Source organism: Cryptomeria japonica, chromosome 3 (genome assembly GCF_030272615.1).
Source record: "Cryptomeria japonica chromosome 3, Sugi_1.0, whole genome shotgun sequence".
In the NCBI taxonomy this organism is placed as follows: Eukaryota; Viridiplantae; Streptophyta; class Pinopsida; order Cupressales; family Cupressaceae; genus Cryptomeria; species Cryptomeria japonica.
Genome location: NC_081407.1, coordinates 595,603,496 through 595,629,790, shown reverse-complemented (window position 1 = coordinate 595,629,790; position 26,295 = coordinate 595,603,496). Strand labels below are relative to the sequence as shown.

General features: G+C 37.6%; 1 protein-coding gene across 1 annotated transcript in view; it reads left to right on the top strand.

The window, feature by feature from the left end:
• Positions 1-26,046, top strand: part of LOC131078627 (uncharacterized) — a 31,390-nt gene extending 5,344 nt beyond the window's left edge. The window contains exons 4-5 of the mRNA XM_058016381.2: positions 12,554-12,745; positions 25,550-26,046. Coding sequence (XP_057872364.2) covers positions 12,554-12,745; positions 25,550-25,759 — 402 coding nt within the window. The 3' untranslated portion in view covers positions 25,760-26,046. The remainder of the gene's footprint in view (positions 1-12,553; positions 12,746-25,549) is intronic.
• The last annotated feature ends 249 nt before the right edge of the window (positions 26,047-26,295 follow it).

Sequence of the window (26,295 nt, the reverse complement as noted above, 5' to 3'; positions counted from 1 at the left end):
TATATTCATGGAAGACTGGATTTTTGGCTAGTTTGAGCATCCCTTGATTATCAGTGTACAAGGGAGAAGGACTTGCTTGCGGCATCTGCATGCCATAAAGCATCCTTCGAAGCCAAACTGCCTCACATGCGGCCTTGACTATTCCTCGATATTCAGCTTTGGTCGAGGAAAGAGCCATGACTTGTTGCTTCTTGCTTCTCCAAGTGACAACACCAATACCCAAACTGAATATGTACCCAGAAGTGGATTTTCTATCATCCATTGATCCTGCCCAATTTGAGTCAGTATAACCAATCAGCTTTGGATCGTTGCACCTAGTATACAGAATGCCATAGTTTGAAGTGCCTTTCACATATCGTAACACTCGCTTCGCTGCAATCCAATGATCAGCTTTTGGAGCTATCATGAAGTGAGAGATGTAGCTGACAGCGAAACTGATGTCAGGTCTAGTGGCAGTGAGATAGATGAGGTTGCCTACTAGCTGTCTAAATTTTGTTTCATCTACTGCAAGTGAATTAGACTTGGCTGATAACTTCAGCCCTTTCTCCATAGGTGTGGAAGCAGGTTTACAATCCTGCATTCGAAACTTATCCATTAAACTACGGGCATACTTGGACTATGAAATAAAGATACTGTCATCAGTTTGCCACACTATGACACCTAAGCAATAATGGAGAAGCCCCAAATCTGTCATGTCAAAAGCTTGGCACAAGTCTTGTTTGATTGCGACAATCAAATGTGTTGAATTTCCAGTAATGATCAAGTCATCCACGTAGACAACAAGAAATAGGATCTCATCACCAGAAAGTTTGACGTACAGATTAGTGTCAGAGGGACTGCGTTGAAAACCATGTTCAACCAAATACTGATCAATCTTGAAGTACCAAGCTCGAGGGACTTGCTTCAGGCCATAGAGGGCTTTTACCAATCTACAAACTTGATGTTCCTTACCAGGAACCTTGAAGCCAGGAGGTTGAGTCATATAAACTTCTTCCTGCAAGTCACCATTGATGAATGCACTCTTAACATCCATCTGGTGAAGTTTCCATCCAAACTGAGCTGCAATGGCGAGAAGAAGACGAATTATACTCATCTTGGCAGTAGGAGCAAAAGTCTCGTCGTAGTCAATGCCCCCCCGCTGTGTAAAACCCTGAGCAACCAATCTGGCCTTGTACTTATCCAAAGTACCATCTACATGATACTTGACTTTGTAAACCCATTTATAGCTGATAGATTTTTTTTCCAGGAGGCAAATCAGAAAGAACCCAAGTGTGATTCTTTAGAGGACTATGGTATTCGGTCTCCATAGCCTTTTCCCACTCAGGAATGCCTTTAGCCTCAGAATATGTCTGGGGCTCATGGATGCTGTGAATGTTGAGCATAAGTGCAAAGTTGATTGTATTTTGCTGCTTTCTCTTACTGCAAGCGGATCTGCCCTCAATAAGCTCATCATCATGAAGATCTCCGATAGTCTTGGTCCACCATTTAGGCCCGAGGGTAGAAGTACCAACATCTGGCATTGGAGGAACAACATCCCCTGGAGTTTCTGGAACAAAGTCATCTGGATGCGAATCCTGTGGAAAATCAGGTGGTGCTGGATCGGTAGATTCCTCATCTTCAGAGTTAGAATACTTTGAAGCCCTCCCATCATGGGAACCAAGAGGAAGACGAACACCTACATCGGGAGTCTTCACAGATTGAGTCGCAAGATTAGGAGTAGTAGAAGGCATAAATGGACCAGTAGTCTCATCAACCACAACATCACGACTGAAAATGACACGATCTGTCTCTACATCAATCAACTTGTAGGCCTTGTGGTTGTCGCTGTAACCAGTAAACATAAGTGTTTGGCTCTTTGAATCCAGCTTAACACTCTTAGCGTCTGGAATCCATACATGAGCCGTAGAACCAAAGACTTTCAAATGGCCCACTTTAGGCTTGCGTCCTGACCAAGCGTCTATAGGAGTCATCTTCTTAATGACATGTGTAGGTGACCGATTTAGCAGATAGACTGCAATGTAAACTGCTTCAGCCCAGTATTTCTTAGGAACATTTCTATGTTCTATCATAGAACGAGCCATTTTAGTAATGGTGCGATTTCTACGTTCAACTACACCATTCTACTGAGGGGTGTATGGTGTGGTGAGTTGGCATTTAATGCCATGCGTAGCACAAAATGTAGAGGAGTCATTGGAACAAAATCCCCCCCCCCCCCCCATTATCGGACCTTAGAGTGACAATTTGAGAACCAGATTCTTTCTCAACTAAGGCCTTAAACTGCTGAAATGTACTGAACACATCTGATTTATTTTTCCGAAAATACACCCACATTTTACGACTGAAATCGTCAACAAATAACAAGAAGTACCTGCAACCAGTAACAGATGGAGTGTTCATTGGCCCACATACATCAAGCGTGAACCAATTGAAGGACCTTGGAAGCTCATCAAGAATCACCATCCGAGAATGGTGTCCGATGCTGCTTCCCAGCTTGACAGGCTGCACAAACTCCATGATTTTGAGGTTGGATCTCAGGTAGACCAGCAACTAAACCCTCCTGATATAACTAAGAGAGATAGTGCATGTTTAAGTGCCCATAACGATGATGCCAAAGTGTTCTGATGGATGTACTCCTAGGAACCAAAGTATGCTCTTGAGAATCACTGGAATCAGCAAGTCTATACAAACCATGATCTTCAAGTCCCATAGCGATTGTAGTATGAGTCTCCCTATCAACGATGCTGCAGATGGACGAAGTGAAGTCAACATCTAATTGAGGAGAATGCCTCATGATCTGACTGACGGAGAGGAGATTATGCTCCATGCCTGGAACATAGTAGACATCAAGAAAAATTAAATTTCTACCTCCTGAGTGAATCTGGACAGTGCCCTTACCAACAATTGTGTACTCTTCTCCTCTGAAGATTACTGAATCCGAAAATGGTTCAAATTTCGTGAACCAATCCCGACGATGAGTAAAATGCCGCGAAGCTCCTGAATCAATATACCAGGTAGAAGAGTGTACTGGATCTGCTGTTCTCTTGGCCATAAAAGCATAGAAAGCAAATTCTTTCTACTCAGATTGTTCGACGACATTTGCTTTATGTTGAGACCCTCCTTGCTTCTTTTGTTTAGAAGCCAATCGAATTCGACACTCGACCTTCATGTGACCAAACTCGTGACAATAATTGCATTGAACGTTCTTCTTCTTCTTGCTGTCCTGAGAATAACCAGAGCTTTTCGGCTGAGAAGATTGAGTCTTCCCTTTGTTCTTAGCAGAAGATTTGGCAGAGAATGCTTGCTCGGTGGAGGGAGAGCTGGTACTGCTTCCAAACTGCTGTCGCCACCGATCTTGTTGTAAAAGCTTGTTACAAAGATCGGAAAACTTCAAATCGACGTCAATAGAAGTGATATTGAGTGTTTCGATGAAATGCTCATATGACCGTGGAAGACTCTTCGGAGTAATGACCACCATATCTTCTTCCTCCATTTTTCGACCAATAGCTTCTAGTTGGTTGCGAATATCCTTGATCTTTGTTAGATGCTCCCGAAGAGATGTTTTTTCATCCATCATGATCGTGAAGAGCATATTCTTAAGAAAGAACACCTGCTCTTGTTAGAGGTTTCATGAAGACTTTTCAAATGATCCCATATTTCCTTTGCAGTTTTGACGGACGGTACTTGAGGTAACTGCTCATCGGTAACAAAGAGTTTGATGAGCATGACGGCTTCCTGGTTGCGTTCATCCCATTTGTCCTGATCTTTCCGACAGTGTCTGGACGTTGATACGTGCCTAGAACAACTGCATCAAGACATCGGTACTCAAAAAATGTTAACATACGCTACTTCCAAGTGTTGTAGTTGCGGCCGTTGAATTTCTGGCTGCTTTAGAGCATTATATTCGTTAGAGATGCCATCACGTACCCCAAGGTCCAACTGGTGAAAGCACGAATGCACAAAAAAAAGAGGATGCAAGTTGGATTTAGAGGCAGAAATTAAAACTATAGCACAGTTTTCGAGGCAAAATTTTTGAAAGACCCAAAAAAATTAAACGACGACCCAATTTAGATCTCGAAAAACCCACCAAGAACCTGTGGTTTAAAATTTCATCCAACCGAAAAACTGAGGGTTTTGATAAAACCCTAGTTGGCTAAACCATAACCGCCAAAAAATTGAGGTTGCACATGCTGGAAATAGACTGAGGGTTTTAAAAACCCGAGACGCAGTAAAAATCAGAGGGTTCAAACAAAACCCTAGGCACACGTTATAGATTAGGTGCGAAAAATCGCACAAAAAATGCAGAGGGTCGCGTGCAGAAAGATTGAAGATCAACGACCGAAAAAATCGCGAGCAAAACCGACGCGAGCAAAGGAAAAATCCGTCATTGCAGAAGATAGAGGTCGCGGGTCGCGAAATACAGTAGTTGTCGCCTAGAAAAATGGTTGCAGATCGCGCTACAAATAGTCGACGCTAAGCAAAAAAAAAAAAAAAAAACGCGGGTTTTTTTTTGTTTGCACGCTTAAAAAGATCGTGTGGACACAGATGCGAAAATCGCGGAAAACAACACCGTCGGAAAAAATGCGGACAGAGATCATGCGGGCTCAATGAGCTGAAATATAGACGCGATTTTGAGTGGATGGTGGAGACGGAAGTCGTGCTGGAGCGAACAGACAGATCCGACCACGAACACACCCTCACAGGCCCGTGATTTTTAGGGTTAGACAGATGCAAAAACCCTAGGCGGCTCTGATACCATGTTCAGATAATGAATTGGTAAAAAAACTTTTTATTAACTGAAGGAAAGATTACATTTATAGAAGTTACAAATGATTGTAGATATTAATTATGATACCTACTTCTATCTACCTAACAAATTACTGTAGACACATTAAATACAATATTGACCATTAACAATATATGGAATTATTATTCTAACACTATTATGTTTACCATGGTTTCTTTTTGAATATAATATAGGGAGCTATCCCCATAAGATAACACTTACACCCCCCCCCCCCCCCCCCGAAAAAAAAAGAGTAATGTCCCCTTACATATTTTAAGTTTATGGGGTAGACAATGTTGTGGGCATTGCCCTGAGTTTGTTTGCGTCAATGAGGTTCTATACATGCTTAGTAATCAAACAAATACTAATACGCTATAGGTTTGCCCTTATCATGTGAAGACTATCTGTATGGATGCAATTTCTTATCTTTTCCCTATGATAAAAGCAATCTTTGGAGTTAATTATTACTTAAAGATAGTTTATGGTGAAACTCCCCTCCAAGATTCTTACCGAACTTTGGTACGATGGTACCTATCTATATTAATTCATCTATTCTAAGTTGCTAGTCCTGGTTTGGATTTGGATTTAGGTTCGTGGGTTTGTTCAATTTTTTTTTTTGGGTGTTTTCGGTCTTGCTTTGGGTTCATCCATACAAATACATATAAAAATAAAAAATATATGTAGCAGCGAATAAGTTCATAATATACCACTATCAACTATGCTAATAGTAAAGTAACATAGCAAATACACCATTATATATATTAATGTTTTAGTCCAAACAACATAGCAAAATGCCAAAATACACCACCATATCAATGTTTCAGTTCGAAAATAATAATATCAACATTAACAATCAGCCATATTATCAAAAGTCATCAAACATATCATCCTCTTGCTGTGGCAAACTAGAAGCACAAACAGTGCCACTGGCATCAGTACTAGCAATCTCAGCCTTAGGAGTAGCCTCATGATCATTAGGTAGTTCAAGATCATCATCATCAACTCCAAGTGCACCAAGGCGGGCAATTGAATCATCTAACTCTGCACGTTTTGGTTCAACATGTTGATGATATAGCGTCGGTAGAAATCCTACAAGTTGACTCAACAAGATCAAATGTGTGAATGCCCTGTTGGCCTTACACATTTGATGAATCTATCAACTTATATTAATCCTTTAATATCTTTATTAAGTCACATATGCATTATCAGGTTTAATGATTAAACATACATTATCGAGTTTGACTTATGGGATTTGTTTCAAAGGGGTTGACTTTTGGTTAAAGTCCGCCACCCCTCATTTGAAGGCATGCGATGCTTCATGAAGGTCGTGCCTCCTTGATGAGAGCCGAGTCTTGGATATCTCCTTTCGATGGATATATATGGACATGGTCTTCCCTCTATGGAACTGAGATCAGACAACAAGTTCGATCATAATCAGGCAGATCAAATTCATGTACAAGCAGATCAATTGATGGTGGGAAATTTATGTAGCGTGCTCGGGGGTGACGATAAGAGCTTATCGTCTATGGTTGGGAAGGTAACAGATCTGATGTTTGCCTGTGGTTAATGAGCACTACCTTAAAATCAACATGGTATTAGAGCCAGGTTCCTTCTATAGAGCCTAATTGCTTGATGGTAGATCCTGTGCTCTCAAGGGAAATTCAATCAAAAACAATTGAAGATTTATGATCTCTTCCAGATCGAAAGGCGACTACAGAGGATAATGCAATGATTACATTCGTTGATCTCCACCCTTCACAGTGGCGTCGGTCAGGCGTCTAAACAAATCAAGTGGCAATTAGGGGATCGAGTCTCCCAAGGCCTTGAGAACAAGTATGATGGCCCAAAATCCTTTTCGTCTGAAGTTCTGTGGGGGAACGCAGACAACAACCTGTGCAAAAAGTTGCCTGCTGCCCAGTCACAGGATTTCGCCCAAGATTTCAAAGCTCGGCATTGTCAGCGTTGAAAGATGCTGGCTTGTGACTCGAACTCGGGCTGCTGTGGTTGGAGAGGTTTCTGTGCTCAATACAATTTTTTTTTGAAGAAGAAAAGGCTAGAGATGGAGCCTGCAACCCTGTGGAATCAATACTTGGATTGGCTTTATCAGCACAAGGAGCTCGGATTGTATATCGATGTCATCCGAATCGGGTTTACGGATGAATTCGTGGAGGCAATGGAACCCAAGTTTCAAAGCGCTTTTAAGGCCTTGGAAGAGCTTGAGGCTGGTTTGATTGCCAATCCGGACAAGGGCCACATGGTCGGGCATTATTGGCTCAGTAAGTCTAGTATTGCTCCCAATCCTAATTTACGATAGCAAATTGATAGAACGCTTGACGCTATCTGCAAGTTTGTTGACGATGTAATCAACATCAAGGACGACCTCTCTGCTTAGAGCATCACCCGATTCTTGTTGCCAACTTCCCAGTGTGAATTCACTTTGAATTTGGTTTTGGAAGAGTTGCAGAAGGATCCGTGGGCGGCGCAGACAGATGCAAGAGCTGTACGTTGTGCTAGCACTGCTCTCAGCGTGGCCGCGGGGCTTGTGTGCCTGGCACTGCTGCCAAAATTATGCTTTTCATTGGCGGTCCCTCTACCCAAGGTTCAGGCACTGACGAATCTCTATTCAAGGTAGGAAGATCGCTTGCATTTCTTCGTAGAGGAAGAATCAGCATTCAGAGGAAGTCTGACATATCGTCAGAAGTAACCTTGGACGAAGAGATCAGAAGGTTGATATTTGCTTTAGAGAGAGCTTGTTTTTCAGCTTCAGAGGGAGCTTGACATTTTAGCTTTAGAGGGAGCCTGACATTTCAGCTTTAGAGGGAGCCATGTCATCATGAAGATTTGGTTAATGCATTTTTCTCTGTGATGGAGAAATTTGAGGTGAAAGTTCTTGTTAATGAGTTCTTCTCTGAGAGAGAGAAGTTCGAGGTGCAATTCCTTGTTAATGAGTTCTTCTCTATGAGAGAGAAGTTTGAGGTGCAATCCCTTGTTAATGAGTTCTTTTCTTGTGAGAAGTTCGAGGTGCAATCCCTTGTTAATGAGTTCTTTTCCTGTGAGAAGTTCGAGGTGCAATCCCTTGTTAATGCATTTTTCTCTGGGAGAAGTTTGATCCACCCTCTGCGAGTAGGCATGGTGGAGATGCATTCTTCTCTGTGAGAGAAGTTTGAGGTATCAACCCTTGTTATGCATTCTTCTCTGTGAGAGAAGTTTGAGGTATCGTCCCTTGTTGTGCATTCTTCTCTGTGAGAGAAGTTTGAGGTTCCAACCCTTCTTTCCACCCTCTGCAAGTAGGTATGGTGGATCCACCCTTTGCGAGTAGGCATGGTGGAGATGCATTCTTCTCTGTGAGAGAAGTTTGAGGTTTCAGCCCTTGTTATGCATTCTTCTCTGTGAGAGAAGTTTGAGGTATCAACCCTTGTTATGCATTCTTCTCTGTGAGAGAAGTTTGAGGTATCAGCCCTTGTTGTGCATTCTTCTTTGTGAGAGAAGTTTGAGGTTCCAGCCCTTGTTCCACCCTCTGCGAGTAGGTATGGTGGATGCCATGTGAGAGACTCCATGACTTAGCATTTGTGTGTATTCACCCTTTGGGAGTAGCCATTGTGGTCAAACATCACGATGAGGTGATAAGCTTCTTTCATTCACATGACTGTAGTCATTATGTTAGTCATCAATGAGGTGATGTGACTTGTAGAGATTAAGAAGGATTCCTCCCTAGCTAAGAGGGAGTGTTGATGATATAGCGTCGATAGAAATCCTACAGGCCGACTCAACAAGATCAAATGTGTGAATGGCCTATTGGCCTTACACATTTGATGAATCTATCAACTTATATTAATCCTCTAATATTTTTATTAAGTCACATATGCATTATCAGGTTTAATGATTAAACATACATTATCCAGTTTGACTTATCGGATTTGTTTCAAAGGGGCCGAGTTTTGGTTAAAGTCCGCCACCCCTCATTTGAAGGCATGCGATGCTTCATGAAGGTCGTGCCTCCTTGATGAGAGCCGAGTCTTGGATATCTCCTTTTGACGGATATATATGGACGTGGTCTTCCCTCTATGGAACTGAGATCAGACAGCAAGTTCGATCATAATCAGGCAGATCAAATTCATGTACAAGCAGATCAATTGATGGTGGGAAATTTATGTAGCGTGCTCAGGGGTGACGATAAGAGCTTATCGTCTATGGTTGGGAAGGCAACATATCTAATGTTTGCCTGTGGTTAACGAGCACTACCTTAAAATCAACACAACATCCCAATGCCTTGCCTCCCCTTTGTCGTAGGTATTGTCTTTGTGTGTTAGGAGCATCAAGTTTGAATGCACATAGACCAAACCTTCTGCCCTCTTGGAATGTAGTCTATTGCGTTTTATTGAGTGGATGAATGTGTATGTGCTCCAATTTCTCTCGGATGATGATGAACTAGAAACCTATCAAGATTTTCAATTTTGAAATTAGAGAGTTTAAGAGTTATGAATAAAAATTTAAATATAAATGTAATATTCATCAACAAGAATTTATAAATTAGAATCTTAACAGTTAAGAACTTGTGATTAAACTTTGATGGCAATGGGCTGTAGGTGCTGGTATATTTCTCCATGGAAGCACCACCATTTATGAGCACCAACACTTGTCTAAAAGAGCATCAAGATCACAATCATCGGTGCTTGCGAAACTCATGAATTTAGACCTCACCATAGGCCGTATGAGATCAAGAAATAGTCTATGAAGGGCTGCCTTGTACCCATGAGCAACTTCAGGATCTCTGCATGGGGCAACTCTAGTGCTACTCTCATTAAGGACTGCCTGATTATAGTTCTTGGGCTCAATGCAAATGCCAGGAGATGCAAAGGGGTAGTCATTTTGTTCCATCTCTCCACCATGATTTTCTGTAGTTCCTTGAAGATTTTTTCTTCAAGAACTTGCTTTTTCTCATTTATGATTTTTTCTCATTTCCTCAATCATGGAGTCAATGCCATCATATACCTTACCCTAGCAAGGCCTATCCATGCTAGTGTATCAGATCATGCTCAATATAGGCTCAGTAAATCTTAGGAGGTACCCAACACGATCCCACCAAGAGTCATCTAGTATCATTGCCTTAATGGCAGCTGCCCTTGTACTACTAGATTGCCTCCATATGCTCCAGCTAGCATTGATTACCATTTTAGACAATCCCTCTTTAACCTTCACAAGGTGTCTCAAAACAATAGTGTTGGAGGCATAACGGGTCTCAGTAACCTATTTCAAAATCAAAACAATAATAAATTAAAATCAAACAAAAAATAAAAAACTTAGAAAGTTTACCAAACTAGAGTCTAAAAAATATTTAAATTTTAAATAATTTAACTTATCGTCAAGAGCTCCAATCTTGAGAATTGTCTAAATATGGGTTGTGATATGTGGTGGTTCGTGATGAACATTTGGATCTCCTTGGCATCATCATACATTTTTTTGATCCACTCAACTTTCTTGCCTATTTTTTGCAGCATTAGGTTGAGTGAGTGGACAGCACAAGGTCTCCAAAAAATGTGTTTGTAGTTTGTTATCGCCTGAATGACATTTTGAGGGCCAACTTGCTCAGTGGCTTGGAAAATAATGTTTGCAATGAATGGACCATCCTTCACTTGCCCTTCACAATCCACTGCTCTCAAAAACATTGCACCTCTCATGGACAGTGCAATAACATTGACCAAAGTGCGATTTCTTGCATCTTTCCATCTATCAGATACAATGGACACACCCGTTTTGAACCATGAATCCTTGATGGGCTTCAAGGAATCCTCTACATGTTTCACCTCTTTGTCCAATAAAGTGGTACGCACCTTCTCATAACCTTGGCCCTTGAACCCCCTTGGAGCCTCATTAATTGATCTCACCATTTTTTGCCAATACGGTCAGAGAACAACTATAAATGCCAATCCATTTGCATAGATGCATCTAGCTATGTCTTGCTCGGCAATGTCTCTAGCCTCATTGTGAAATGACATTTCCAAGGGCCCCTTTGCTCTTATTTGTCACTAGTTCTTGAGGAACACACAAGAATAGATGGCCCTCTACGGGCTGTTCATTGGAAATTGAAGCCATAGAGGCCTTCGATGTTTTTTTACTTCCAGACCTTTCCAAAGGATGAACAATTGCATTCCCAGCTGCTTCATCTGCTTGTCTTTGCTCTTCAATAAATTTTAGTACAATAGAGTTTGCAAGAAGGGTTTTAGGTGGAGGCTGCCCTTCAACTCTTGGCTTGCCTGTACAAAACTTGATGCCTTTCTAAGGGATGAAGCATAAATGTTCTTTCACTCTACTATAAGAGCTTTTATATTCCTCTTTGCAATGGCAGCAAATCCAAAGGAAACCTCCTCCACCTGGTAGTTGCTGAACCATTTCCACATATTTCCATAGTGGAGAGCCCGGGTCTGTTTTAAACCGAGAGTTCCTAGTACTAGAAGCACTTGCCATTCTATGAATCCATAAACAACATACAAAGCCACAAACCAAAATGAAAAAATAAAATAAAACTAGAGAGTTCATTTTATTTTGTAAAAAAATACAATGAAAAATTAAAAAAAACAAACAAAATTAACAAAAACCTACCTCTTTTGTTGAAATCTTCCTCTTCAATGTCTTTGAGGAGTTCTCAACACTTGGAAGCACATAGGAATAGCTCACAAACTAGCTTAGAGCATGCAACAATCACCCTTCAACATTCCTTGAGCAATGGCAAGCAAACAAGAAAGTTTAGCAATGGAGGCAAGAAGTTTTCTTTTTCATTCACAAATGCACAAATGAGATATGTTTCACCTTTTTGGCCTTTTTAGTGGTCTATTTTAGGGTTGGAGGGTTGATTTGACCAAAATAGACCATAAAAGAACTAAAAAAATTAAAAAAAAGTCTAAAACTCATCAAAATCTGCCTGGGTTCTGCTGCTCATGTCAAAATTTGCTGCATGTACGGCAAAATTCTCCTCGGGTCCTTCACAGTGAACCCACAGTCAAAATGTGGGACCCTGGCCAAATTTGGGCTGGACCGCATCCGGACCCGTATTTGGGCCAGAGACCGGACCGGGACCCTGGGCTGCCATGGAAGAATCTGGCAATGTAGCATTTATTTGTGGCATTCTTAAATTTCTTACATTGATTCATTATGGGGGATTCCAGAACTGTTTTGGTGTTTTGACATTTTGTATTCATAAAAGGAAGTGGGTTGGTGGACAAGAGTCTGATGAGACTGCCCCAGTTGAATTTTTGAACACATGAGAAAGACTAATGAAGAGGATGCATGCCAATGGTATGCTTAACTGTTGCACTGTCAACTGGTACATCAGTCACTGTATGAAGGTTCAGCTATTGCTATGGCAATTCTTTATTTATAAGCAGATTCTTGTCCATTCACCATAAATAGAAAGTTATACAACTGTTGGCATTTGTGGCTTCATAGTTGTCCCAGATTTGATATTCGAGGAAATACCACTAACAAAATGGTGAATCTTTCCATTTAGAGATAAGGCCGGTTTGTTGACCTGTAGAGGTCTGTGACATTGGATCCAGAGGGAAACTATATCTTAGTCATTTTTGGTTTGATAATAAGCTTATTTATTTTATGTTTGTAATTTAAATTTTTAAGCATTGAAGTAAACTTCAATTGGTTGGTTGCCTGTTGTTTTAACTGGCTAAATCGCATTTCACAAAAAATCACTATGGATCATTAATGGTTGTTTATCATTTATGGCAGTAAATAATGATATACTCATGTTTTACTTTGCAGGTTGGGGTGACTGGTTTTTGCATGGGTGGCGCTTTATCTATTGCGAGTGCCGTGTTGGTTCCAGAAGTTGATTGCGTTGTTGCATTCTATGGTGTTCCTTCTTCAGAACTAGCAGATCCATCATCAGCAAAGTCACCCGTGCAGGCTCATTTTGGAGAACATGATACCTTTGTTGGATTTTCAGATGTGACGGTAAGTTTTCTTTTCCAGGCACACATTACAAAAGTTCCATGTGTGTTGGTTAGTGCTGGAGGTTGTTGATTATTTAGTAGAATGTGTGCCTCAGATAATTACAACATGAATCTCACCCTAGACAGAGTTACAATGTTTTAATTTGTTTCATATTTATTTTTTCAAATTTATTAACCAAACCAAGCTGCTAAGTAGCATGTTAATATTAACACACCTACATCAATTGCTTTGATTTAAAAAGATACCTCATTAAACTTGTTTTAAGAAAAAATAATTAGATGTTTGATCCCTATGAACAAATTGCTTGTAGAATAGTGTTACAGACTGCCTATATATGTAATCTTGTAATGTCCCCTAATGGGATATTCCTATATTTTTGCCCAAGCACCTTGTAAATGCACAGGTCTTCTGTTTAATGTTTCCTCTTCTTTTCCTTTGATGCTTGCTTGATTATTGATTGCAGATTTGTATTTGTGTTCTGATCTCTTTGGTAGGGTTCATATCATTCTTCCAAATTTTCTTATAATTTTGATTTAGTTCTACTTTTACATCTGGTTTTAATGCTTCAGATATTTTGTTCTATTCGATGGATCCTTTTTTCTCAAATGAAAACTTCTCCCCTTTATATCCTTCAATGTGAGAGAGAGTCACACCTCTTCATAATGGTCACAACATTTCACAATTGCCACCCTTCGAAAGGGTCACAACCCTTCATCATTTCTGCCCCTTTGAAAAAGTCACTTCCTTAATTCCTTTGCTCCCTTCTTTCTTCCTTATCCCTTTTCTTCCCAAATGATGTTTTCTTCTTTCCCTTTTATAGCTCATGTTTGAGGGAGTCCCAGCTTTTCATTTCATGCCTTTCGACCATTCATTAAACTTAACACTAAATTTTAATTATATTAAATTATATTCTAGCAATAATTTAGCAAATTGTTCAATTTTCTAATACAGTCATTCAACCTGCCAAAAGAAATCTTGGGCCCTAAGTATTGAGAGAGGTCAGGAAGTGCTCCATACCTAAGTCACCAGGTTCGGCCGAATTTCATCCTTGAAGTTCGAAATTCGCCGAACTTCAAAAAAAAAAAAAAAAATTCGTTGAAATTCGCCGAACTTAAAAAAAAAAAAATAAAAAATTATTATTATTATTTTTTTATAATAAATTTTTAGCCTTCTTCTTCTGTTAATATTTTTTAAACACATCTTCTTTTCTTTGATTAAAACCCATTAACCCGTTCTTTCTTCAGGATATTTATGTCTGTTAGAACCCTCAATTAGGATGAGAAAAAAATGCTGAAGATGATAATTGATTACCCAATCAGTGAGGTATTCCAGTATTTGGTGATTCTGTTATTCTCATAAGATGAGATAAAGATGTTACTTACAATAAACCTTATTAGCAATTCATATGGAACCATCCCCCATATGAAAGATTGGTTGTTTTATAGAATATATCTGGCATATTTATACATATGGCGAACTTAATTCGAATTTTATACATTTCGAATTTTTCCCTCATCGAACTTCATTCGAATTTCAAAGTTGTCGAACTTTGAATTCGAATTCGAACCTAGTGACTTAGCTCCATACTATGTATAGGGACACATCATGTCATTACATAGCTCAGTAAAATCTCGGGCCCTTATCTGCCCCATCTATAGTAGTGGCAAGGGATGGAGGGTGTGAGGTTGAGAATTCAATATACATAATGACCTTTGTGATAAGATTATGCTATACCAGTGAAGAATATACAGTGGAAGAGGAGCTTATGATTTTAAGGGCTCTGACAATTTCTTGACAATCTCAATGAGCAGCATAATGGAGGGGGGAAATTGGGAAGTTGTGGGTCCTATGCAGTCCATAGCAGCAAAAGTTGTTTAGGGAAAAAATTGGGAAACCAAAGTATAGGATTTTTTGAAAAATTGTGAAAAAATTGGATTAAAAAAAAACATAAAAAATGTAGAAAAAGAGACAAGAACTACTTTCATTTTTTTTAAAGCCATTTTCCAGTGTCCATAGCATAGAGATATAGTGAGAAAATTAAATAGAGAGTTTAACCCATGCATTGTAGAAAATAGATTTTTGTTGTTTATATTCATATCTGATTTCATTGTATAGCACAAAGCATACTTCACAGTGCATAAATAATAACTAGATGGTAACAATGGACAAAATATCAATTGCACTATAGTTTGTAACTTTCTACAAAGTTAACCTATAAACTAAGTACAAAGTTCCAAAAAATGAAACATAGCCATTGACTATGGGACGTGGGTCCTAATGATGAAGCTCCTGGGTAAGAGTCTCTCCTAAGTCGTTCAATCTCACAAGGATTCAAGTTGACATTTGTTAGGATCTCAAAATCCTCGGGCTCAAGAAAGTCATCAAGAGCAATCCACTAAGACTCTGAATCAATCTCATCAAGGTCAATTGGCTTGTCATTCTCAATAGTATCTGCTTTTGTCCATGCAGAAGCTAGTCTCAGCCTTACAAGGTTTTTAAAACATAATGGATACAATTACCACTATGACTGCAAGTATATTAAATGTCTTAACCATGAGCTTTTTTTAATTTAAAGCAGAGGTTGTGGTGAACAAACACCAAATTATTCATCCTTTGGTGTGTTAGATGATTGTGTTTTTTAGAATGTATTGTTCAAAAACACTCCAAGTACTCTCATAAGTGGTTGAATTGCATGGCTGGCTCAAAATGCATCTTGCCATTTATCTACGATTTTTGGTTTCATGACCAAAAAATCTCACCGTTGCGCTGAAAAAGACAAATTATTTGGAGCAATATCATATAAGAATATTAAATTTTTTTCAGATATAATGTTCATGTCCATGAAATAGAGAGAGTCAAAATTTTATAGTCTACCTGGTTTGAAGGTTTTCCTGCCTTCCATGACAGAAAACCACTTGTTTGCTTGTATATTGGCAACTCTGGCTTAGCCGCTTGCATTGTTTTTGAGATAGGAAACATTTTCTTGATACGTATGAACAAGCTTTGTCTGATCTCAACATCATGTCTGAATGAAGAGTTATAGAACAATGATTTTTGAGATAGTATCCTGCAACATGTAGTGGAGACTGGAGAGTGCACTTGTCGGTCCATCTTCTATCAATTATGTCCCATAATGGCATATACATGTCTCTATTATTTTCCATTCTACCCATCACCTCCTTGGTCCTATCCATTGCTTCATACAAATATCCTGTGGGGGATTATCCCCATTCACTAGTCTCAAGAATTTTATTAAAGACTGTAAACATTCTACAACTTGTTTGGCTGCATCCCAAAAACTAGTAGAATACATGTACTCTGCCGTTGTTATGCCACTTGCTTGATTTGTGAAGCCAGACTCCATCCACTTGTTTGAGACAAACATTCATTTCAATTTCATTTTTTGTTGGCAAGGAGTCTGTAGTGCAAGAAAGTGTGTTGGAAATCTTGTCACCCCTAGTCAAAGTAGCTCCTTGCCCTTTATGAAAGATTGCATCATACATAGGATTGACGAATATAAATTCCTGAACCAATTTATAAACCAAAAATTTGAACTTTGCCCAATGTTTAATATATGATCATTGTGTTAAATAGTTTGTGTTCATCCTCCTGTGTAGTTTTTTGATTTGCAAGATTATATGTTGCTTGTTTGGATGAATTTATGATACAATGGACTCACATAAACACTCATAACCAAGTTTGGCACTCATAAACAAATGAGAAACAATTGCACTAACAGGAACAACTGATAACATTGATATTTTATGCAATAAACTGTTGCAATAAGAGCAGGTTACAGAGATTAAACATATGCTCAATCTGACCTTATTGACCAGCAAGTTTTGCCCACTACAGGAGGCTGAAAAATTTCTTCGTATCAATATCTTATCACCGCCCAATCAGCTAACTACATAGGTTTGCACCTAGGTTACTTATGCTCATGAAGCTCACACCATGGGCCAAGGATGGCTGCCAAATGCCAACACCTTTGAAAACTCACACGTTTTCCCTCACATCCAGTGGCCAAAATAACATATTACACCCAATCCAAAATTTGCCTTCAAAGGTGACACCAATCACCATAAACCTGGACGTCCAGCAGCACACAAGAATCACCAACCATCTTTATCATTATCGCCCAGCCATAGTCAACTTTGGTGCTCAATGATGAATTCACTACCTCAGGCCTTGTTGGAATGTGTGGTGGCTAGTTACAAGAAATAAAATCGCCCTCAAAAAATGACCACTCTTTTAGCAATGTGTCTAAGCATTTCCTTGGTAAACTCTTGTCAATATTCAAATAATTTGTCTTGTCTACAAGACTTCACAAATTAAATCTTCAGTTGTTAATTCTCTTGTGAATCTTGTGTGATTCCACCTGCATCAAGGTAGGGTAGATCTCTCACCAAGGAAACTGATTCCCCTAGGATTTTCCTTCAATAAGGAGCTCCAAACTTCACAATAGAGAAAAAAAAGCAAGCATGAGCAAATGAGCTCCCAATTCTTGTTTTAATATTTTCCCATGGAACTTTACCGAAGGGAACGTTTTAATTTCTTCCTTAAAATATTTTATTAAAGCACCTTTATAAAGTGACTTTCAATACTTCACCATTTAATTCACTAGTCACTTTATAAAATTAATTGAAGTCATCTATAAAATTTGTTTTATTGGACAACTTCATTTATTTAATTAATTTATTTCTTGATTTAGTTCTTAAAATTAGCCACTTTATAAAATTAATTGAAGTCATCTATAAAATTTGCTTTATTGGACAACTTCATCTATTTAATTAATTTATTTCTTGATTTAGCTCTTAAAATTAGCCTATGGGAATTAAATAGGCTACTCCTCGCAAGGGGACATCACAATCCTCCCTTCTTGAGATTGCTTGTCCTCAAGCAATCGGAGATTTGGATGGTGCAAATTTTTTTCGTCTTCTCAAATGGTGTCCTTTAAAGGCATGTCCTTCCATCTAATGAGATACTCCTTGGATACTCTGGTTCTCAACCTTTTCTCTGACATCTAGAATAACATCAAGAACCAAAATCAATTTGCCCCCCTCATCAACAGTGGAATCTTGTAATGTCCCCATTTTAGGGTTTCCTTGCATGGCAGTTGGCTTTGACCTTGTTCGTGGGTGTCTGTCATGCCCGAGGGGTTATTTGACATCACTAGCGAGTTCAGTCAGCCTCAAGGGCACATATGCTACTTTTCAGGAGAATTTTTAGCTTTTTCTGTTTTCTCCAAGGATCTTGGAGAGGATGTCTATATTGAGTAAGTTGCTATTTTTAGCTCGATTAGGCCACTTCCTTGTTAGCAGCTTGCTAGCATTTTCAGTTTTGTATCTTGATGATTAGTTGTCCTTTTCCCAACGTCATGGGGTCATTTTTATATTAAATGCTAAAGTTTAATGTTATGCACTTTATGGCATTGAATTATTTAATATTTAATATTTAATATTTGACTTTCGTTTGGGCTTCCAAGTATTGAAAAGAAAAATATTTTATTATTTTAATATAAGTGCTTTCTTTTGGGGCATGGAGTTTTAGGAAACATAAGGGGATTTAAATATTATTTTATTTCTCCAAAGTTTGGCATGGAGTTTGAGTTTAAAAAGGGGATTTCAATTCATTTTGAAAGTTGAGGTATGCGTGCATGAACTTTCTTGCGAGAAGGAATATTGCAGGGTATGTAGAAGCTCGAGGGTGAGAGATCTCTCTAGGGTGATTAGCTATTAGTCTTGCTCAGACGCTAAGCTTGGTATTCAACAATGGTAATTTTGTGAAATATTATTGATTTATGAGGGTTTGATTAAAATGAAGATCATTCGGTTCTTTTGATTGCAATGCTTTTCCAGTTTTGAGATGTTCTTTGAAGAGGATATTTGCAGATTTGTGGTGTTATTGATTAATCTTGTAGAAGGTTTCGAGCTATTGTTCACTTGAGGAAATTCATCTAGTGGTCGATTTGAGCAGGTTAGAGCAAGTTTAATTCTGGGTATGGTTTTAAAAGGGTTTCCTATGGTAGATGACCAGGTTTGAGAAAGAAGAGGCATTCAAACTGCAGCATTATATAGTTATCATTCTAATATCTTTGAAAGATTGGAAAACATATAATCAGCAATTTGTTAAAGAGATTCATAACCACCATTATAATGTGTATGTGGGATTCAATAAGACTAACCCCAACAACCCATCTACATTATGGAGTACCTCGGGAGATCACATAAGGTACCTTGAGCCTATCCCTTTCCATCAAGTCCAAGAGCACGGAATGACATCCGTCATTCAGCCTCCTAGCCCCACCCAGGGTGGGCGTACTTGATGGAACCCAATGCTACTTGTATTCCTTAACATGTGTTTCATCCGACGGTTGGTCAGATAAAGTATTATTAACATGATGGAATATTTACTAACATGATAGACATGCTGGAAATACACGAAGAATACACATGAAAACACAAAGCATACACACGGATATAGGCAAACATGGAGCATACATGCGAATGCATGTATTGTTAGATTCCTTCACATTGACTAGAATGATTCATTGATTCATCTTTACCCTGTAGGATGGCAGGATCAAAGCTCTGATACCATTTGTAATGTCCCCTATTAGGAATTAACTTAATTTGCCCTAGAATTCCTAATTGAAGTCTGGATTGATGCCTTGATTTAGACCCTGCAACCAAGTTAGTCATCAATAGAAAAATATACATATATTTCAACAATGTTCCAAAGGGAATTCTACTCATCATTATAATACTCTTAATGGACACAAGATTCCCATGGGGTTTTTCCCAACATTCCATCCACACTATGAAGCACCTTGGAGATCATACAAGGTGATTGAGCCTATCCATCAAACCCAGGAGCTCGTTAATGGCACCCACCATTTGGCCTCCCAGCCCCACTCGGGGTTACCACTACTTGAATGGACCTTTTTGCTACTTGCCCTCCTCATATGTCCTACCTCCCCTCCATAATGGGATGGTGGATTGGCTATAAGTTTAAAGGAGACTCTATCATAATTAATTATTCATATATATATATGCTAATAAATAGTAGGGATGATAACATTAATTACTGAGCATTAATATAGGATGACTAAATATCAAGGTTACCGGGTGATGGGGGTACTTGGAGACTGGTACCAGTATTGGTACGGCTAAATTTCAAAAATAGGAGACGGGGGTACTTCAAGATGCCAATTTTTTTTAATATAATTTAATAATTTCTAGAAAATATCATGACATAGAACTTTGAAAACAAGAACAGTAGTACAGTTTAATGTTAAATTTAAAATTGAGCAAAAATTGAAATTAAAATTGCTTATAATACTGGTATCATAGCCAATCTAAGTGGCTCTGCATCAGGAAGTTTCCGGAGACGCGTCTCCGTATCCGGTACGCATCTCAGGGGGTAGGAGACAGGTCTCCTGGTACATAGCTAAATATGATCAAGATTATGTATCATCATACACAGCACTTGGTAACTACACCAGTTTGCTGATATCTCTGCAAGTATGTCTTTATTCTTTATTTGATTCCCTTTTTCTTGTCTGCTGTTCCATCCGGTATATGTCCCTTTTTGTTCTCCTCTTATTACCTTTTTATGTTCCCATCTTCAAGTGAAGTGATACTTTTCTTTGAATAGAGATCTCCTTTCAAAGAGACATGACTTTTGTTATGAAATGATTACTGCCTTTATTAACTCTAAATGTTGCCTTTATTAACCGTTATCACTGCTCTTAGAAAGCTTAAAATTGTTAATGTTTATATCAGATTTGAATATAGGATCTTTTAAATCTTATTGATGCAATTTCCACTTCTTATATCAATATAAGGATTCCTTTGTATATCAATTAATTTAACATGAACTGCTGTACAATGATCAATTAAAACTGATATTAATCTTATTGCAATTTTACATGAAAATAAAATCAATTAATATATTAAACTTCCAACAGAAAATGGCCTGCAATATTCTGGGAGGAAGTCGATATTGTTTCTGCACTGTAATTATTCTGTATGTCCACAATACGATTGTCTCCCTCCTTATATAAGGAGAGAGATGCCTTCGTAGAGGCATGCCTCTACGTGGATCATGTCCATGTAGTAGAGACATGTCTCTCGGCCGTGTAAGAACATGCCGATACGTAATGTAATGCAGTTGATTATAATTAGTAACCAATTTGCATTTGTTACATTGTTAATATGATTTGCTAAATGCACATAATCTGATCGATAGTAAATATCGACAAGCATATGATTAAATGTTATTTGATATAATCAAATTAATTATATGTGGATATTTAATAATGAATAGTTATACATTATTAAATATATACATATTATTAATTCATAATCATATTTCAAGATTAATTTTTAAGCAAGAATCTTATTAAACACATAATGCAAATAATGGATTAATAGTTATACATTATTAAATATATACATATGATTAATTCATAATCATATTTCAAGATTAATATTTAAGCAAGAATCTTATTAAATACATAATGCAAATAATGGATTAATACTTGTAGAGGATAGATATCAAATGTTTAAGGCCGATAGGCCAATTAAGCATTTGATTTCATCGATTAGAATTATCTGACCGAAGCTACAAAACATTAACAAAAATGCTTCCTTTTATCCAGTTTTAATCGCTACCTTTTAGACTTATATGAATCTCTATCACTGTTTTCAAATTATCAATTGCTTCGTTTTAAATTTTATCAATCGTAGCTTTTGGGATGATCACTGTCTTTTAGATATTAGTAATTGCCTTTAGTAGATTAATTGCTGCCACCTTTATATCAATCGCTCCATTTGCCATTTAAATTGCTCACTTAATCATATTATAGCTGGCTTATATCCTTTAACTCTAATTGCTGACTTTCTGCTGTTTATCACATTTTACGGGTGCAGTTTGGAATCACATAATTGCTTACTATCATCATTATTCCATAGGCGATAACACTGGCTAAATAAATGTCATAGTTTGCTGCTCTATTAAGATTGTGATCGCCATAAATAATAACAAGACTGCTGTTTTATAAATAATGGGATTAAGACTGCTGTCAATAAATAATGAGATCAAGACTACTGCTTAATAAATAATGAGATTGCTGTCTTCCTTCACTGTTAGTCTGGGTCTGATCAGAAAATTGTGAAGTCTTACGGAGTAAGACAATTTTCCGAATTTATTTAATGATAATGAATCAGTTATAGCCGGGGTCATGACAATGAAGGATGTAATCCTGATGGGGCATTTTATAGTAGACAGTCCCTATAGCACATGGATGACCAATGCCAAGTGCTACGCGGGATTGTTAAGAAAATAGCTGACAATATCACTAAGGTCACCAAGTGGTATATGTTGGAAGCTACTTCTTCTTGGGTGGATAGAGTTGTCAATGGCCTATAGGTGATTGAAGTTGGAATCCATTGGGCTAGATTGGTTCACTAATGTGAAAATCTTTGGGATGGAATAAGGACCCTCGGTGTAGTATGGGATACATCGAATTCTATTCCTGGTTGATAGATAGTATATTTGATTCTGTTGGGTTGAGGATGGATCCCTGATGTAGTATGGGATATATCGAATCCCCTTTCCAGTTGCCCATTGGTGCAGAAGATTGGGGAAAAGAATGGGACTCATGATGTAGTGTGCAATGCACTGACATTCCTTCTCTATTTGGGATGCAACATGGGTAGGTGTGTGTTAGCTATTGTGGATGAGCCAGTCACTGTGTATATACTGTAGACACCTAAAAATGGTCAACGCTTGCGGAGTCATACTTTAACATTTGCGCATTGCCTCATTTTAGGTTTTTGCGTCGCATTAACATTTCTCCTATCTCACGCACTTGGTCTTTATCATTTGCGAGCATCGAGTCATTCTTCTACATTCTTCATTCATCTTACTCTCGAATTTGGTCTTGTCGACAACACTCTCCAGTCATGATTTTAATCGATCTTATCTTATTGCATCAATGTGTGTGCTCATTTGTCATCATTTTGGACATCGTCAATCCTAATTAGGGTTTTGTCCTCTTATCAATCTTGTCATCTGGCGATCGATTTATCATCAATCCTTATCATTTTCAATCTTGTCGTTTTAACGATCGATTTGTCATCGATCGTTGTCATGTTCGATCTTGTCATTTTGCGATTGATTTGTCATCGATCGTGGTCATTTCCAATATTGTCGTTTTGCAATCTATTTTGTCATCGATTCTTGTCCTCTTGTCAATCTTGTCATTTTGCGATCAATTTGTCATCGATCGTTGTCTGTCTCAATTATGTCAATTTGGATCAATTTGTCATTGTTCCTCATCAATTGGTGCATTTTCTCAATTAAATCATTTATCACATTGGTCATTTATCAATTCAAAATCATGATCGATATCAATTATCTTCAATCAAGACCTAATTGTCATTCTCGCATTGCTAATTCGTCTTCTAGGGTTTTATGATTTAATCATTTAACCTTGTTTGTCATTTTTCCCTTTAGGATTAATAAATTATTTATTTATCCTAAGTCTTCTCATCACAATTAAATGTTCATTTAATTGGCTAATTATTCCTCTTTTTGTGAATTAATTAATAAATGACAAATTATTAATTAATTCACCTAATTTCTTAATTCCTAATTTTCCTCTTTTTCTAATTTTCTAATTTTCTAATTTTCTAATTTCTAATTCAATTTTCTCCTATTTTTCTCCTAATTTCATGGGAATGATATTTCAATTTGTCATAATTTGTCATAATTGACAATCAATCAATTTTGACATAGAAAGTTGTCATAATTTTGTCATAAATTATCAATCAATCAATTTTGCATAGAAAGTGCATAATTTGTCGTAATTGACATAATTGATTTGCAATTTCCATTTGATTTGAATCATGCTAATCTTGTCTTTTCTCCAATTTTTCTATAAATTGGATGAATTTCTTCAATCAAATCCGCTAATCAGATTATCGAATTTCTAATCAATCACGCTTCGAGTACTTTTGAGCAATTTTCTTACCTACTTGCTTTCAATCATGTATGTGCACTTGTAGGTGAGATCCACAACCAAACTATTTGAAGAGGAAAGAAGAACAATGGAGCCGCATGAAGGAAGCATTCAGATCTGCATATGGTTTGCATAGTGTTTACTTTTGAATGTTTCAATTTTCATGTCTCTATTGGATGTAATTAGGATAGATCATTACTTTTAAGCTTTCGTGATTGGGCTAGATTAGTATGTTTATATGATTGGGCTAGATTAGTATGTTTATATGTTTGTGATGATTTCCTATTTCCTAAGCTACATATACAATGCATACTGGAGCTAGTAACTAAGTATATGTGATGTATGCTGGTGCTAGTCACTATGTATATGTGATGTATACTGGAGTTAGTCACTATGCATATGTGATGTAAGGTGGAGTTAATCATTGAGTATTTATGATGTATGCTAGAGCTAGTCACTATGTATGTGTTATACATGTCAGAGCTCGTCACTATGTATATGTGATGCTAATCACTGTGTATATTTGATGTATGCTAAAGGTAGTCATTGTGTATATATGATGAATGTTGGAGCTAGTCACCTTGTGTTTAGGTGATGCACGCTTGAGCCAAATACTAGGTGAATTTGAGATTATGGAAAAATATGACCCCTATGTGAATTTGCATGTGATTGTACACTAATAATTGATATTGATTGGTATGGAAACAACATTTGATGGTACTTTGTTATTATTATATTGTAATTGGTCTAAATAGAACCTTACACTTAAATAGTCGTGTTAAAAGTGAGATCAGAGATTTCATACAAGAGAAGAGAATGAACTCTCTCTATTATTTGTTGTGCGAACTATGAAGTCTCTGATTTCCCAAAGGGGATATGTAGGCAGGATCTTCATAAATGAACCCTCAAGGTTTAGGTCTGGGTCTAGGGATGACCCCAACACTCGAGAGCTTACCACCTTCAAGTGGAAGTGTAAGTGGTGGCATAGAGTTACTGCTAACATGGTGATTGGAGAACTTATGAAGTTGACTCTTCTCAGCTAGAATGAAGATGCTTGGTTGATTAAGTTGGTAGTTGTCGTGAATTGAATTAAAAATAGAGATTGTAATGACCAAGGGATGGATTTTACTTAATTATGTCATACTGGTTATGGAAGTTTTGATTTGAACTTAAAGAAGCAGATGACTAAGATGCTAAAAGTTGAAGTTCCAAAGAGAACTCAAAATTCCTGACCTTTTTTCTGAGTTATTTATTCCAAGCTGGTTTCAAGGTGGTTAATAATGGCTATTTTGTTTCGTTACCGTTCACCTGAAATCATCTGCATGTTATAATTAGGTTCCAACTTCCAACATTTCAGGTCTCTTTAGCGAACCCATCATCAGGTGAAGGATTACTTGGTAATAGCATGCTTTTTGTCAGCTTATGTGATTTATAACAATGAATTGAATAGATTAAGATATGGTTAATTTAAAAATACTACTAGTAGAGAGCTCTTTTATTATTAGACTTGCATTCCTTGCACGTGATCAGGATGCAACGACTGTTTTCCAAAAGATATTTTCTTTGAGAGGATTGTCAATGAGATCTGTATAGTTTTCTTTTATTTGTAATAATTATTGTTCTTGTATGCATATATTCAAGGATATTCCAGCTGAGGTTATTAGTGAAGTTTTACCATGATTAGTTGAATCACATTTGTTCATGTCCCCATCTAGTTGTAGGATAAGTCAATGGCAGTGGATAAGGAAAATGTAATATGCTTGTGTTTTACTTTGCAGGCAGCCAAGTCTCTTGAGGAAAAGCTTAAGGCATCAGGAGTTCCCCATGAGGTACATATTTACCCTGGCAAGGGTCATGCATTTATGAATTCTTCTCCTGAAGCTGTCAAGAGGAAAACGGAACTAGGATTTGGTGACCATGATGAGGGAGCAGTTGAGTTGGCATGGTCTCGATTTCGTTCCTGGATGAAAAACTATTTGGGGAATTGAAAACCTGCTTGTTTGGTGAATGGCTGAATAGTATAAATAGAAGCACATTATAGTTAAATGGTCGGGTAGGTCTGATTACACTATAACTGTTGTTGTTTTTAGTTGTAAATTCAAATACCATATTAAATGAAATTGGAAGAAGGGAGCATGACATGGTTCATTGTTAAGCTCCTACACTCCTCTTAAATAATGCTCCACTGTGAACAAATGGATTTAGGAATGTGTCAAAGATGAAAGTTAAAACTAAAAAATTAATGTAATGCTTCGTGAATTGGATTTTTTGAGAACTGAACAGTTTTTCTACCTACTTTAAATAGCAAGTTTTGCAAAGTTAGTATGAGAAATCATAGATTAAGTTGCTAGTATTAGATTTACATTTTGCAGTAAATACTGAAGCAAAGAACATACTGCTGTCTTCTGTAGTTTATTTTAATAACTAATGCACTTGATTCTTATATGGCTTTGCTTTTTACTTGACTGCTACAGTACATCTCAAAAAATAAATCTACGTTTTTGTGTCATGAAACACAAGATTT